The following is a 16,470-nucleotide window of genomic DNA, read 5'->3' on the forward strand; positions in this document are numbered from 1 at the left end:
GGTGACTGTTTACTGAAATAGTTCTACAGGTACAGCTCCTAGCAGGGATGCAGTTATACGGCTATAAATTGCTTTACTCTAGGATTGTTTATTCCCAATCCCACATGGGAAGAGTCAATTCCGGGTTTTGCCACTGGCCTGCTGGGTGATTTTGGGAACTTCACTTAACTTCTCCATGTCTCAGTCTCCTCATCTGTACAATGGGGATAATGGTATCTCACCAAATCAATTCCCTGCCATTGCAGGAGCCTCAGGCATTGACGCACCTCAGTCCTTCTATTCTCTGCCTATGGCACACAATAGTATCTGGAGGGCAGGAATAATTCAGTCTAATGCAGGTTATTCAGCTCATTGTAGTGACAACTGGGTGGGGTTAACGGCTTGTAATGTGCAGGTCAATCAAGATGATTTGATGGTCCCTTCGGGCCATAAGTCTATGACTCTATAGTGACCTCCTTTGTAAAGCAGTTTGAAATCTACTATAAAAAAAATACCTTTATACCAGCATACCTTTGTCCACAAGAAGGGGGTGGGGTGGTGAGGCTGTACCCATTATAATTCAAGTGGTACAACTTGTGTGTGTAAACAACTCTAGAAATTTTCCCCATGTAGACATGTCCAATCATGCTACAGAAATCACACTTCCCTTAGCATGATAAATATCTCTAGTTTAGACAAGACCAAAGAAAGCCCAGTAACAAATAACAGGTGCATTATTGAGTGTAGGGGAGGGCTTTTGCTGCCTCTGCAGTATTTTATATGGGCCACTGATGGAGACACGATATTAGATTTGATCTGCTATAAGAAATACTAGGTTCTGAAATCCCTCTTCTATAAAACGTTGTGCTGTTGGAGGCAAATACGTGGACAGTCAGAAAATATAGATTTTTTTTTTTTTTGAAGATCACTGTCTAGTGGTCAGAACGGGACGGGAAATCAAGAGTTGTTCGTGACTGTGAGATTTTGGGCGAGTCACGTAGGGAAGTTGAGGCAGAGCAAAGTTATCTGAAACAGAGATAATACCTACCAAGGGTGTTGTGAACGTTAATTAACATTTCTGAAATGTTTTGAGATTACAAAGAGGTACATTTATTAAGCAAAACCATTGTTATAAATAATTCATTAAAGTATAACGAACACTGGCATATACTTAGACCTGGTCTACACTACACTTTTAGATTGACATAAGGCAGCTTCTGTCGACTTAATTATGTCAGTGTCTACACTACAGCTTTATCCCGCTGATGTAAGGGCTTGTCTACATTATCCGCTGGATCGACGGGCAGTGATCGATCCAGTCTAGTCTAGACATGATAAATCGGCCACCCAGCGCTCTCCCATCAACTCCGGTACTCCACCAGGGTGAGAGGCGCAGGCGGAGTCGACGGGAGAGCAGCAGCGGTCAACTTACTGCAGTGAAGACACCACAGTAAGTAGATCTAAGTACATCAACTTCAGCTATGTTATCCATGTAGCTGAAGTTGCGTAACTTAGATAAATCCTCCCCCCCACTCAGTGTAGACCATGCCTAAGTGCCCTACTACACTGACATAATAACTCCACCTCCATGAGAGGCATAGCGCTTATGTCAATGTAGTTAGGGGGAGACAGTGTCTGTAGACACTGCATTACTTACTTTGTCTGTTAGCTCTCTTGTCAATTTCACAGCTCCAGCTAGAGCCCAGCTCTCCAGCCTGGGAGCTGGGGCGAGAAGCCCTGGGCAGATGGACCACACTCCCGGCAGGGAACAGGGAGCCGGGGTGGGGAGCAGTCTGCTGGGAGCCCAGGAGCCTGTGGGGCAGCCAGGCTTCCAGCAAGGAGTTACCAGTAGAGCAGAGAGACCAGGCTCTCAGCTCCCCACACTGCCCCTCTTAGGTCGGTGGAAGTGCTTCTGGTGGGGACGTGCACCACTGATCAAAGGAGAGTAGTTTAGACATGCACCCATGGCTGTAAGTTGACCTAATATAACTCGACTTAAGTCTTTGGTGTAGAAGTTATTACACACCTTAGATTACACACAAAAAAACACCGTAAAATAAACCCTATTTAGGTTGCAAAGTCAAAAACTCAGAAGTTAGGAAATATCAGAATTAAAGGTACCTGGGCAACCTTAATTCGGTCCCTTTTTGTGTAATCATTAGGTTACAGTCATGAATTACATGATCACATTTTATTGTTTTCATAGGACCCCTGCCTCACTCAGTGCACAGAATGATAGTGCTCACTGAATGAGCAGTTCTTCAAAATTTTGTTTTCGCCTCACTGTTCAGTGTATGGGCCACTCCTCCCTATTCAAACCCAGCTCTGAAGACCATTTTAAATTTCCTCATGGGCTTTTTTATAGCGCTCATCACAAGGCTATCTGAGGGCTCCACAAACATTAAATGTTGTGAAAATAAATCAGAACACCCTTGTGAGGTGGGGTGGGTCATTATCCTCATTTTAGTGACGGGGAATTATGGCACAGAGAAACACAGGTGCCAACTTTCCAATGTGCTGGGGGGTGCTGGACTCTCTGCTCTGCCCCAGGCCCTGTCCCCACTCCACCCCTTCCCTCAAGGCCCCACCCCCACCACATCTCTTCCTGCCTCACCTCTTCCCACCTCCCGCTCCACCTCTGCCTGCCCAGTTCCGCTCCCTCCCCACCAGAGCCTCCTGTATGCCATGAAACAGCTGACTGCAGTGGGCAGGAAGCTTTGGGAGGTGCTGATTGGGTAGGGCTGCCCAGCGGGTAGGAGGCACTGGGGGAGGAGGGAGAGCTGATAGGGGGGCTGCCACCTATGTAGAGAGATTAAGATAAAAAGTATACACTAATTTTGGTTGCTCAATCTGAGACACTTAGGACCTGATCTTTCAGAGTAATTATCCTTACACAGCACTTCATATCTTCAAAGCACAGCTCCCACTGACTTCAAGTGCAGCTGTGAATGCTCAGCATGTCTGCAAATCAGAACAAACCCCTTAGGCCCATTTGAAAATTCCAGCCCTACAGTCTGGGTAGAATGGCTGTTCCAGATGCAGATGGATTCCCTCAGGCACTTTTCTCTGGCCTTGGCTACACTCGGGCAGCAGCGCTGCAAAGCACGAGTACTCCACCTGTCCGAGGGGAATAGCTTGCAGCACTGCGAGCGAGCGTGCAGCACTGCAGGTGCTGATTACACTGGAGCTTTACAGCACTGTACTCACTGCGCTCAGGGGGGTGTTTTTTCACACCCCTGAGCACAGCAAGTTGCAGCGCTGCACAGCGCCAGTGTAGCCAAGGCCTCTAACAGCAGCTTTGACCCTCAGCAGTTGTTCCCAGGACTGGTTTCACCTTACAATGGGTGCTCAATGCAGCAACAACAACTTTAAGTTCTCCCTCAGACTACTGGATAGGGCTCATCTGTCCCCTGCCTTGAGACCCAGGAGCAGGTTTCCCAGTACCTCCAATTTTCTTTTGCACTTTTCTCTGCTGTGCTCCCTCACCCTCATTCTTAGCACAGAACTCAGTCACCTGTCAGCCACAGCTTCCGTGTCTGTGGGACTCCACTACTGCAGCAGCATGATGATCTCAGGACCCATAACACTCTCTGTGGTACCCTTTCAAGGCCTGAAACCTGCATACTGCCCCATTACATTTAAATTCTGCTTCCTTGGTGCACAGACAGTACTTTCCTGTGAGTCAACATGTTCCAGTTCTGCCGTTGCTCAATTTCCTCCCTTTTCCACACAACTAAAACTTCAAATTCGGTGGTAATCTGCACTGCTATACTTTTTATTACCATTATATAGGTTATACAGTATGATATAAATCAAACCCAGCACTATAAATCTGACTTCTAGATTTTCTCTGACCACCAGCCATCTTGCTCAAAAGCTAATCCCCATATCCCTGATCTTTTCAGTATCCATTGATTTACAGCTTGGCTGATTAAGTGCAGCAAGTGTAGGACATCAAAAATGTGCTGCTCAGACCAGCAGACAAGAGCAAAGCAATCCCTCCCTGCAATGTTTAATTATCTAGCTTTCATTTCACAGAGACAAAGGGTGGTTTCCCCAGGTTTTACAGAAGAAACTGGATTTTTGCAGGGTTTACTGGATTTTGTGATGGCAGTAGAAATTTTGGGATCTGGCATTAAGCTTTAGCTAACTTTTCACTGAAAAATTAAAACCCACCTAAGTCTATTGTTTCTGCAATTAAATCCCCGTCACACTTAAGTAACTTTATGAATTTATACTTGCATGGGCAGTCCCACAGGACTAGGTATTCAAATGCAGACGTACTAGCAGGATCATGTCCCAAATTGGTGCAATTGTGACAAAGGGCTGATTCTCCTTTGCCCTGCACATTGTTCAGTCATTTACATTAGTGCAAAGAGGGTGTAAAGTTCTACTACAGCAGCATGATATGCTCATTTTGTACTGGTGCACAGGACTACGCTAGGGGCAGGGCAATGGGGAATCAGGCCCACAGAATCAGTGGTTCTCAAACTTTCTTTGTATTGGTGACCCCTTTCACACAGGAAGTCTCTGAGTGAGACATATCCCCCCCCCCAAAAAAAAAATTAAAAACAAGGGGGTTAATTAAAATTTAATTTAATGTGGGCTCAAGGCTGACAGCTTGTGACCCCCACAGAACCACCTTGCAACCCCCGGAGGGGTCATGACCCCCAGTTTGAGAACCCCTCATCTATTCAATATTGTACCTCAAAGACTGGAAAAAAAATGCTCACCTGGATTTTAAAGGCATTTAAATGCATCATAAGGAAAACTAAGGAAGAAGGCACAATTTTATGTTCATTGTGTGTCAGGTAGCACTGTAGTTGAAGTCAGAGAGATATTCTCTCACTGTAGGTTGCACTATGTATACTAGAAACAAAATCAGGGAGCACTATTAATGCTTGAAAACACTATACTATTTATCTTTTGCTGAATTTTTTTTATAATATAAAATAATGACAATTCAACATTTGTACAATAGACGCACATGAGTGAAGCAATGAAACAACTGTGTTTCAAAGTGCAGCACACTTCTATAGTTCACTTTTCTTTCTCATGCGTGGTATGACAACGGGCAGGATTTAGAACTTTTCTGGGGTGCTAGATTCCTAGATATTGTTCTTCCTCACTCAAGAAGTTTCCTAAGATGTGACGGTGCAGTTTTTTGTTTCAATTTTCTCTAACCCATTGAATATTAATCGACTACAGCCTAGTGTTTCAAGCTGTGGTTTGGGCATCTGAAATGGACACACTGCAACACCTTGGACAAATCAAACCTCTTCCTCAATTTCTCAATTTGTAAAATAGCTTTCTCATGTGGCTTTTTCAGTCTTAATTAATTTATATCCTCCGAAGATTATATTACATCATACCAGATCTTAAGAAAGCAGCTACTGTATTTGACTTCTGCCATTCTCTGTGTTACCACTAGAGAGTAGGCTTTGCTCACATTTATGTAAGCTAATAAGAGAACAGTACAAGAGGGTCATTTATAAGACTGTAAAACTGCTCTTGTAATCTTCAATGGTGTAAATGTTGAAAGAGTCTGGTTCAAAATTTGTAGTCTTTAAAGGTTTCCCTATTCATATATTTTAGAACTTTTCCTGGTCTACTAGAGTTTTAAACATCACCAGAACACGTTACTAGTAAGAGTTTAACATAAACAATAGTAAAATATTATCTCAAATTCTTCACTGAAGTGAAACTAAACCCAGGAATATGGCTTGCACCTCTCTATAATATTTAGAAGCATAAAAGAGCAATTTTAATCCCATCTTAGTTTTTCTCAAGTGTTTGACCCTTTCTAATGCAAGCGGTCTGATGTGACAATGGGGCAGAGAACAAAAAACCCCTTCAATTATTGAAAAGATTATTTATTCATATTGCAGTTGAGCCTTAGAGCCCCAGTCTTACTCCACTGTGTGAAGTGCTGTGATTTAGAATCCTGATGTGATTATTTGATTTTAACCTCCGCAATCTCCCCTCATCTCCACTGGGAAGTTAGAGCCATCAGTGGACAGTGGCTGATGGCTAAAATCCCCACTATTCCTCCCACATACCTTTTCTCTTCACTGCTGCTATCAGTAGGGAGGGGAAAGCAGTACACAAACTAACAGAAAAATTAGCAATGCCAAGGCCAAGCAATACATAGTTACTCCCTATCCCCCGGGGCCTAACAACAGGTACGGTTCTCCATCTTTTAGAAACTGGCGGGGGAGGGGAAGAAGGGAGAAAAACGAAAGTCTCCCCAATCAACTTCTTTCTAAAATCTTGGTCTCTTTGGTAAGTAGCACAACCCTCACTGGCTCGGTCATCATGCTTATTGGAGGAGGATTTTCAGCTTCATTTAGTGCTTTAGTTCAGTGTTTGAAAGGAGCTTTTTAATGAACTCCTTGGCACAAGGAATTAGAACTCTTCAATGATGCTTTAGTGCTTAGCAGTGTGAAATCAGGGCTGACCAGCATTAAGATGTCAGGGTAATAAGGGTCTCAACAATAAATGTGTGTGTTATTCCTGGGAGTCTTTATGTCTCTGGAACATATATTGTAGATTCTAGCAGGAAAAGATAAATTCTTGGAACCTGATGTTGGGGCTATTCAAAAACGACCTTTTGCTTTTTAAAAACAGTGTAGAAGTGCTGACAAATGCTACTGATTGTCATGGTAGCAATCACACAACAGCCAACCTACTTGTAAGCACCTTAATATTGATACTATTTTTTCTCACAAACAAAATATGAATAAAGAATTAGTTTGAAAAACCCAGTGACTCCCCCAATTCCCTTACTATGCCCTCCCACAAGACTCTGATTGGAGCATCAGTTGAGCATAGGTCAAGTCCTGAAAATAAGATGCTCTGCCAAAATGCAATGCATTATGGGTGGTATTTAATAAAGACAATTGCCGTAAAGGGCATGAGGGAGAAGTGGCCAGATGCCTATTTCATGACACCAGAGCAAAGGCATATCATCAGCTTAGCAATCACACTTCTGTCTGAAATGTGTTAAGAATATAAGAACGGTAATACTGGCTCAGAGCAACGGTTCATCCAGCATCCTGACAGTGGCCAGTGCCAGATGCGTCAGAGGAAATGGACAGAACTGTCCAGTCCCAGCTTCTGGCAGTCAAAACCAGAGCATGAGAGTTTCATCCCTTCCCTACTAGTTCCTAACATTTTGTTCGCTTTTTTGACTGACACTGCACATTGAGCAGATGTTTTCAGAGAACTCTCCATGATGATTCCAAGGGTTGTTTCTTGAGTAATAACAGCTAATTTTGACCCGATCATTTTGTATGTGTTGTTGGGATTATGTTTTCCAATGTGTGCTACTTTGCACTTATAAACATTGAATTTCATCTGCCATTTTGTTGCCCTGTCACCCAGTTTTGTGAGATCCCTTTTCACAGTCATCTTTGGGTTTAACGTTCTTGGGTAATTTTATATCTTCTGCCAATTTTGCCACATCACTGTTCAATATATTTATAAATGATCTGGAAAAGGGTGTGAACAGCACAGGTCCCAGTACAGATCCTTGGGGGCCCTATTTACCTCTCTCCAATGTGAAAACTGGCCAATTATTCCCACCCTTTGTTCCCCGTGTTTTAACCAGTTACTGATCCCTGAGAGGACCTTTCCACTTATCCCATGACTGCTTATTTTGCTTAAGAACCTTTGGTGTGGGATTAGAGGAAAAGGACATTTTTGGTTTGCTTTGTGCATTTGACAACATTTAGCTGTTTGTTCTGCATAGTCATTCAGTTCCCTCTGTTTAGTTCTTTCACATAACAGGGAGAACATTTAAAAAAAGAAAAATCTATTGTAAAACCATAAAAATCAGCAAAGAGTAAAAAAACAGTCACCGTTCCTGAAACAACTTAAAAAAAATAACTGGACTTGATTACATGTTGATGTATCCCTTTAAATTTTTAATTTAATGAATAACTAGAAAATCTTTTTCACTTTATCATCTCTTGTGAGAAAAATAACTAAGGTTCAAACATTTTCATCTGTAACTTAGGGAAAACTAACTAGAGAACACAACCTATTGTAATGATGTCCTAAAATAACCCTTTCATAGTTATGATAGCAAACAAAAGGTGAGTTTTGCTTCAGATGAGTTTTGCTTCACAAGCAAAAGCTAGTAATGATTCAAACTAGCTTACACACTCTTCTCTACCACTAACAGCTTCCCCTGCCAAAATGAGGTCATCTGTGAAATATGTACCTCAAGCCACATAGCTGGAAAAAACAACACTGAATTAAAAAAGGAAAGGTTTGACCCTTTGCTACACAGATGACAAAATATTGTAAGGACATTTCACTTTGGAAAGTTTTTTCTCTCTCTCTTCTCCGCCCCCCCCTTACCCCCTTCCCTTTTTAAAGAGCCTAAATCCAATTGAAAGTCAATGGGACCTAAAACACCTAAATCGTTTTGGCACTATTGCAACCGTTATCCAGAACGTACAAATGCAGTCTATGTACAGTGCATGAGATTATGCTGTTATAAGAAGTGAATAAATGAAATGACAAGTTTCAGAGTAACAGCCGTGTTAGTCTGTATCCGCAAAAAGAAGAACAGGAGTACTTGTGGCACCTTAGAGACTAACAAATTTATTAGAGCATAAGCTTTCGTGGACTACAGCCCACTTCTTCGGATGCATATAGAATGGAACATATAATGAGGAGATATATATACACACATACAGAGAGCATAAACAGGTGGGAGTTGTCTTACCAACTCTGAGAGGCCAATTAATTAAGAGAAAAAAAACTTTTGAAGTGATAATCAAGCTAGCCGAGTACAGACAGTGTGATAAGAAGTGTGAGAGTACTTACAAGGGGAGATAGAGTCAACGTTTGTAATGGCTCAGCCATTCCCAGTCCTTATTTAAACCGGAGTTGATTGTGTCTAGTTTGCATATCAATTCTAGCTCTGCAGTCTCTCTTTGGAGTCTGTTTTTGAAGTTTTTCTGTTGTAATATAGCCACCCGCAGGTCTGTCACTGAATGACCAGACAGGTTAAAGTGTTCTCCCACTGGTTTTTGAGTATTTTGATTCCTGATGTCAGATTTGTGTCCATTAATTCTTTTGCGTAGAGACTGTCCGGTTTGGCCAATGTACATGGCAGAGGGGCATTGCTGGCACATGATGGCATATATCACATTGGTAGATGTGCAGGTGAACGAGCCCCTGATGGTATGGCTGATGTGATTAGGTCCTATGATGATGTCACTTGAATAGATATGTGGACAGAGTTGGCATCGGGGTTTGTTACAAGGATAGGTTCCTGGGTTAGTGGTTTTGTTCAGTGATGTGTGGTTGCTGGTGAGTATTTGCTTTAGGTTGGGGGGTTGTCTGTAAGCGAGGACAGGTCTGTCTCCCAAGATCTGTGAGAGTAAAGGATCATCTTTCAGGATAGGTTGTAGATCTCTGATGATGCGCTGGAGAGGTTTTAGTTGGGGGCTGAAGGTGACAGCTAGTGGTGTTCTGTTATTTTCTTTGTTGGGCCTGTCTTTTAGGAGGTGACTTCTGGGTACTCGTCTGGCTCTGTCAATCTGTTTTTTCACTTCAGCAGGTGGGTATTGTAGTTTTAAGAATGCTTGATAGAGATCTTGTAGGTGCTTGTCTCTATCCGAGGGATTGGAGCAAATGCGGTTATATCTTAGAGCTTGGCTGTAGACAATGGATCGTGTGGTGTGTCCTGGATGGAAGCTGGAGGCATGTAGTTAAGTGTAGCGGTCAGTAGGTTTCCGGTATAGGGTGGTATTGATGTGACCATCGCTTATTAGCACAGTAGTGTCCAGGAAATGGACCGCTTGTGTGGATTGATCTAGGCTGAGGTTGATGGTGGGATGGAAATTATTGAAATCATGGTGAAATTCCTCAAGGGCTTCTTTTCCATGGGTCCAGATGATGAAGATGTCATCAATGTAGCGCAAGTAGAGTAGGGGCGTTAGGGGACGAGAGCTAAGGAAGCGTTGTTCTAAGTCGGCCATAAAAATGTTGGCATATTGTGGGGCCATGCGGGTACCCATAGCAGTGCCGCTGACTTGAAGGTATATATTGTCCCCGAATGTGAAATAGTTGTGGGTGAGGACAAAATCACAAAGTTCAGCCACCAGGTTAGCTGTGACATTATCAGGGATACTGTTCCTGATAGCTTGTAGTCCATCTTTGTGTGGAATATTGGTGTAGAGGGCTTCTACGTCCATAGTGGCCAGGATGGTGTTTTCTGGAAGATCACCGATGGATTGTAGTTTCCTCAGGAAGTCAGTGGTGTCTCGAAGATAGCTGGGAGTGCTGGTAGCGTAGGGTCTTAGGAGAGAGTCTACATAACCAGACAAGCCTGATGTTAGGGTGCCAATGCCTGAGATGATGGGGCGTCCAGGATATCCAGGTTTATGGATCTTGGGTAGCAAATAGAATACCCCTGGTCGGGGTTCTAGGCATGTGTCTGTACGGATTTGTTCCTGTGGACTACAAGCTATCAGGAACAGTATCCCTGATAATGTCACAGCTAACCTGGTGGCTGAACTTTGTGATTTTGTCCTCACCCACAACTATTTCACATTCGGGGACAATATATACCTTCAAGTCAGCGGCACTGCTATGGGTACCCGCATGGCCCCACAATATGCCAACATTTTTATGGCCGACTTAGAACAACGCTTCCTTAGCTCTCGTCCCCTAACGCCCCTACTCTACTTGCGCTACATTGATGACATCTTCATCATCTGGACCCATGGAAAAGAAGCCCTTGAGGAATTTCACCATGATTTCAATAATTTCCATCCCACCATCAACCTCAGCCTAGATCAATCCACACAAGCGGTCCATTTCCTGGACACTACTGTGCTAATAAGCGATGGTCACATCAATACCACCCTATACCGGAAACCTACTGACCGCTACACTTAACTACATGCCTCCAGCTTCCATCCAGGACACACCACACGATCCATTGTCTACAGCCAAGCTCTAAGATATAACCGCATTTGCTCCAATCCCTCGGATAGAGACAAGCACCTACAAGATCTCTATCAAGCATTCTTAAAACTACAATACCCACCTGCTGAAGTGAAAAAACAGATTGACAGAGCCAGACGAGTACCCAGAAGTCACCTCCTAAAAGACAGGCCCAACAAAGAAAATAACAGAACACCACTAGCTGTCACCTTCAGCCCCCAACTAAAACCTCTCCAGCGCATCATCAGAGATCTACAACCTATCCTGAAAGATGATCCTTTACTCTCACAGATCTTGGGAGACAGACCTGTCCTCGCTTACAGACAACCCCCCAACCTAAAGCAAATACTCACCAGCAACCACACATCACTGAACAAAACCACTAACCCAGGAACCTATCCTTGTAACAAACCCCGATGCCAACTCTGTCCACATATCTATTCAAGTGACATCATCATAGGACCTAATCACATCAGCCATACCATCAGGGGCTCGTTCACCTGCACATCTACCAATGTGATATATGCCATCATGTGCCAGCAATGCCCCTCTGCCATGTACATTGGCCAAACCGGACAGTCTCTACGCAAAAGAATTAATGGACACAAATCTGACATCAGGAATCAAAATACTCAAAAACCAGTGGGAGAACACTTTAACCTGTCTGGTCATTCAGTGACAGACCTGCGGGTGGCTATATTACAACAGAAAAACTTCAAAAACAGACTCCAAAGAGAGACTGCAGAGCTAGAATTGATATGCAAACTAGACACAATCAACTCCGGTTTAAATAAGGACTGGGAATGGCTGAGCCATTACAAACGTTGACTCTATCTCCCCTTGTAAGTACTCTCACACTTCTTATCACACTGTCTGTACTCGGCTAGCTTGATTATCACTTCAAAAGTTTTTTTTCTCTTAATTAATTGGCCTCTCAGAGTTGGTAAGACAACTCCCACCTGTTTATGCTCTCTGTATGTGTGTATATATATCTCCTCATTATATGTTCCATTCTATATGCATCCGAAGAAGTGGGCTGTAGTCCACGAAAGCTTATGCTCTAATAAATTTGTTAGTCTCTAAGGTGCCACAAGTACTCCTGTTCTTCTTTTTAATAAATGAAATGGAAACTGATATTGCAAAGAAATGGCTGGGAAAATTCCCAGAAAAGACCCCTTCCCATTTTCACTATTATCAAGGATATCAAAGGCCATATTTAGGGCAAATATTTGACTCCTTTAAGATAGGCCTGTGTTGGGGAGTTGAGGGGAGAGGCAGACCACTAAACAGCCTTTGAAAGGCATAATGCTACCACTGGTGCTGGAGGAGAGGGGATGAATGCAGAGGGAAATGATACACCTTTGAAAGGTGCAGTTCCACTGACATCACCTCTGGGGCTGTTATCACTGCTAGCTGCACTGGTTGCCCCCCTCTTTTCTTCACCAACCTGCCACTGAATTTTGGATGCAGCTTTCACTGGACGGAAGCAGGGCTGCTTGTGCCTATTCCCCCTTTAGAACACAGACACAGGGCCAGCACAAACTTCTCTCTCAATGGCCTGGGTGCAGACTTGAGATGCATGCATGCATAAGCGCTTACTCGTGGGTGCTCTGGGGCTGGAGCATCCATGGAAAAAAAATAGTGGGTGCTCAGCACCCACCAGCTACAGCTGTTTGGCAGCTTGGAATGGGGTGGAGGGAGGGCAGAGACCAGCAAGCGGTGGGTGGGCGGGGGCCTCGGGGAGGGGGCGGAGTGTGAGCGGGAAGAGGTGGAGCGATGGTGAGGCTTTGGGGGAGGGAGGTGCAGAGGGGGAGGAAGAGGCAGAGCAAATGTGGTGCCTCAGGGAGGGGGCAGGGCAAGGCCAGGAAGAGGCAGAGTGGGGGTGGCACCTTGAGGAGAAGCAGAGTGGGGGCGGGGCCTCAGACAGAGAGGAAGTGGAGCATCCCCGGGGAAAAGTAAAAGTTGGCACCTATGCATGCATGTGTTTACTACTTTCACAAACCCCTGGGGATACTGAGAGGTACTTTTTATTAAACCAAGTGGCAACAGCATAATTTAATTGTTATACTCCGATTCAGCAAAGCACATAAGCACAGGCTTCACTTTTTAGCATGCACACAATCATTTCACAGCCCGCAAGAAAACTGAAGCACAACACAGTGGAAGAACTGGAGATCAAACAAAATTATAGCTACAACGCCTCATGCGATTCTTAATGTAAAAAGTATTGTTCATAAATCAAGAATCATAGAAAAGTAAGGCTGGAAGGTACTTCAAGAGGTCATCTAGCCAATCCCCCCATGCTGAGTCAGGATAAAGTATGCCTACACCTAGTTGTTTGTCTAACCTGTTCTTTAAAATCTCCAATGATGGAGATTCTACAGCCTCCCTTGGTAAACTATTCCAGTACTTAACGACCCTTATAATTAGACAATTTTCCCTAATATCTAACCTAAATCTTCCTTCCTGCAAACAGAGATGATTACTTCTTGTCCTACACTTGGTGGACACGGAGAACCCCCAGATCCTTTTCTGCAATACTACTGGCTAGCCAGTTATTCCCATTTTGTATGTGTGTGTTTGATTTTTACTTCCTAAGTGAAGTACTTTGCACTCATCTTATTGAATTTCATCTTACCGATGTCAGACCAATTGTCCAATTTAGCAAGATATTTTTGAATTCTAATCCTGTCCCCCAAAGTTCTTTCAACCTCTCCCAGCTAGGTGTCATCTGCAAATTTTTTAAGCATTCTCTTCATTCCATCATCCAAGTTGTTAATTAAAATATTGAATTATCATGATGGGAGAAAGGGTGAAACTGAAGCAATGTAAATAAATCTCTATTTATATGCAAAGTAGCTCCCAAGAGACTTCTCAAACTACAGAACATCCCAGAGTCCGTTGGACAGTATCAGATTATTAGAGATTTCACCTTGCATAAATAAAAGTATGCATTACACAATACATGATTAATAAAGTAAGGACATCTGAACTGGTTCCCCACACCAAGGTGGGAAGTGTGGAGGTCTTACCTTATTACTGTTGGTGTGATTTCAGCACAGAAGAAAACACTAAGACTTCCAACAGCATGCGAAGAAAACATACCCACAATGGAAAATGCAGTAGAGAATTTGTCCTTGACGCTGTCACTCATACCTGTTAGACAGTCAGACAGACACATGCACATGGAAATTGAGCTCAGCACAATCAGTATATGGTCCCCAAGAAATAAAACAAGAATACCATAGTAAGTCACTCATTTGCCTTAGATGCAAGTTTGAGTCTCCTCCCCCAACATTTATTTAAATCAATATTTAATAAGCCATGTACCAACTACCCAAAACATAAATAAAAATGTCATAACATATTTCCAAAAAATAGCAGTAAACAGACAATCTCCAACTTTGTTATCAACAGCCATCACAAAGTGGTAAAGCTCAAGAAATGTCTCCAAACAATTTTTCAGGCACTGGACATTTCCCACCCAAATCTGGTAGCTGTATGGAGACAACCAGAATTAATCATGACCTAATACAGTTCTGTGGTTGAGTCAGTGCAGATGCTGCAATAGAGGAAGATACAAATAAAATGTTCTCATCTCTACCACAGGCTTACAGAAAAAATCCTTATATTGCAACTGATCAGACCCACAGGTGCATTGAACAGGACCTGTAAAAATGAGCAGCTAGCTCTACAAGAAGAGTCCTAGGACATTGAGCTCAACAGCAACCTTGCACATGAACACTAGCAGTTACTGCAATCAGGCTCTGTATCCTCAGCGACTCTGGCCTTTCAGATACACCCACTCAGAGTGCACACAGCATAGACATTTGTAAACAGTACCTGAGTCTGGAAGTTGACTATATTTTCCAATCACTGGATCCACAGACCACAAAAGATAAATTAAAATGAGAGAGAGAGAGAGAGTTAAATGTGTGATTTATTCAAAGTGAAAAACAAACACACAACACCCTCCCGCCACACCAAACCAAACTGCAGCCCTCCACCTCCTCCCCATACTATTTCCTTTCAGTATCACGACTGGATTGGAATAGTCTTTCAAAACCAGTTTGACACGGCATGCAATTTCCAGGCCTATTCCCAACTGGAGGACGGAATTCTAATGAGATGATGATAATAAACGCACAGTGGTACATCATTTGAAAAGAACCAGAATTAGCACTCAAATTAAACAGAAGTCTCTTTGTTGGTAAAAAAAGGCGGAAAAGAAACTGCAGTCATGCTTTGCTGTAACCCTGAGGGAATGACCACAGGGGCTTTAGTTAGAGAAGGAAACCATTACAATCAGCATCCCTGCGTTGCTAAAACACATCTTTTTCCCTTGCCAAAATCCAAAGCGAGTTTACAGTGTTTAAAATTATTCACAAACTGCTTTTTGGCCCACGTTCCTACCCGGCACTAAAATGCTACATAAAAAGCAGAACAATAGTTATGCAAGCCTGGCAGAACACCCTAGCAGCTGGGTTACTCCAGAGAGCTTAGAGAAGTTCTGACTCAGGAGAAACCCTGAAATCTGGAAGGAAATCCCTGACAGAGGCCTTACAAGACACGCGTGCGTGCACACACACACNCACACACACACACACACACACACACACACACACACACACACACACACCCTTTAACAAATTATACAAACAGCATGGCCATTCATTTCTCTTCAAACCATTGCCTAGCTGCCTATAAGGAGTGATGGTGGGATGTGACGGAGGGGGAGAGACCGCAGTGGAAGGATACAAGCTGTTCCAGAGTTCAAGGCTGCCTTTTCCTCCTATTTTTGTATGGGCAGTTTTTAGAAATGGGAGGGGGACAAAGGGCAAACAGTATATGATGGGGCACATCTGAAAAGCCCAATATGTTAAGAAGTGCAGCAATGACAATAAGTTGCACCTCTTGTTGACTTTCGGTTGCTCTCAGCAGGTGGGAACAGAAGGGTTTAACATGGGCATGACATTAATTCTCATTAATTCTCTATGTCCATCTTCAAAGTTATGAATGGAACACAGCAGAACAAAAATAATTTAGAAATAGTTGTAATCGAACTATCATAATTCTGTTTCTTCAAAGGCATGCTTTTTGTAGTTCATCATTATGCAGAGTATTATTGTGACGCTGTTTTAAAAGGAAGATGACCATGTTTACATATCACCACTGATGTATCAACAGTGTTGCACAATTGTGATAAATCTTATGCAAAGCACGCCTTTTAAGGTGTCATTGGAAAAGTTGTAATCTGTTGAACAATGTTACCCTGTTTATATGCGTGTATTATCATTGTATGTGAAGTTATGAATCTTTGCTATATCTCAAACATATTGTGTTCCTGGGTAACACCCACAAGACAGATTTACATCAAGACCAGTGAGCCATGGTTGATGGACCATTAAGGAAAAATCAACTCTTCCAAAGGGCCCCTCCCTATGCCTCAGAGAATATGTAGACCATGGATGCCTCATGACTCAGCCAGGGCACACAGAACACGTGATCCCTGACTCCCATGTTTGT

At 43.1% G+C, this 16,470-nt stretch overlaps 1 protein-coding gene across 1 annotated transcript in view; it reads right to left on the minus strand.

The window, feature by feature from the left end:
- SLC22A23 (solute carrier family 22 member 23) overlaps positions 1-16,470 on the minus strand; it is a 180,629-nt gene that overhangs the window by 5,545 nt on the left and 158,614 nt on the right. Inside the window, exons 8-9 of the mRNA XM_034762240.1 lie at positions 14,788-14,820; positions 13,977-14,100 (exon numbers count right to left, since the gene is read on the minus strand). Of these exons, the coding sequence (XP_034618131.1) occupies positions 13,977-14,100; positions 14,788-14,820 (157 nt within the window). The remainder of the gene's footprint in view (positions 1-13,976; positions 14,101-14,787; positions 14,821-16,470) is intronic.

This window comes from Trachemys scripta, chromosome 2, assembly GCF_013100865.1.
Source record: "Trachemys scripta elegans isolate TJP31775 chromosome 2, CAS_Tse_1.0, whole genome shotgun sequence".
Classification (NCBI taxonomy): domain Eukaryota; kingdom Metazoa; phylum Chordata; order Testudines; family Emydidae; genus Trachemys; species Trachemys scripta.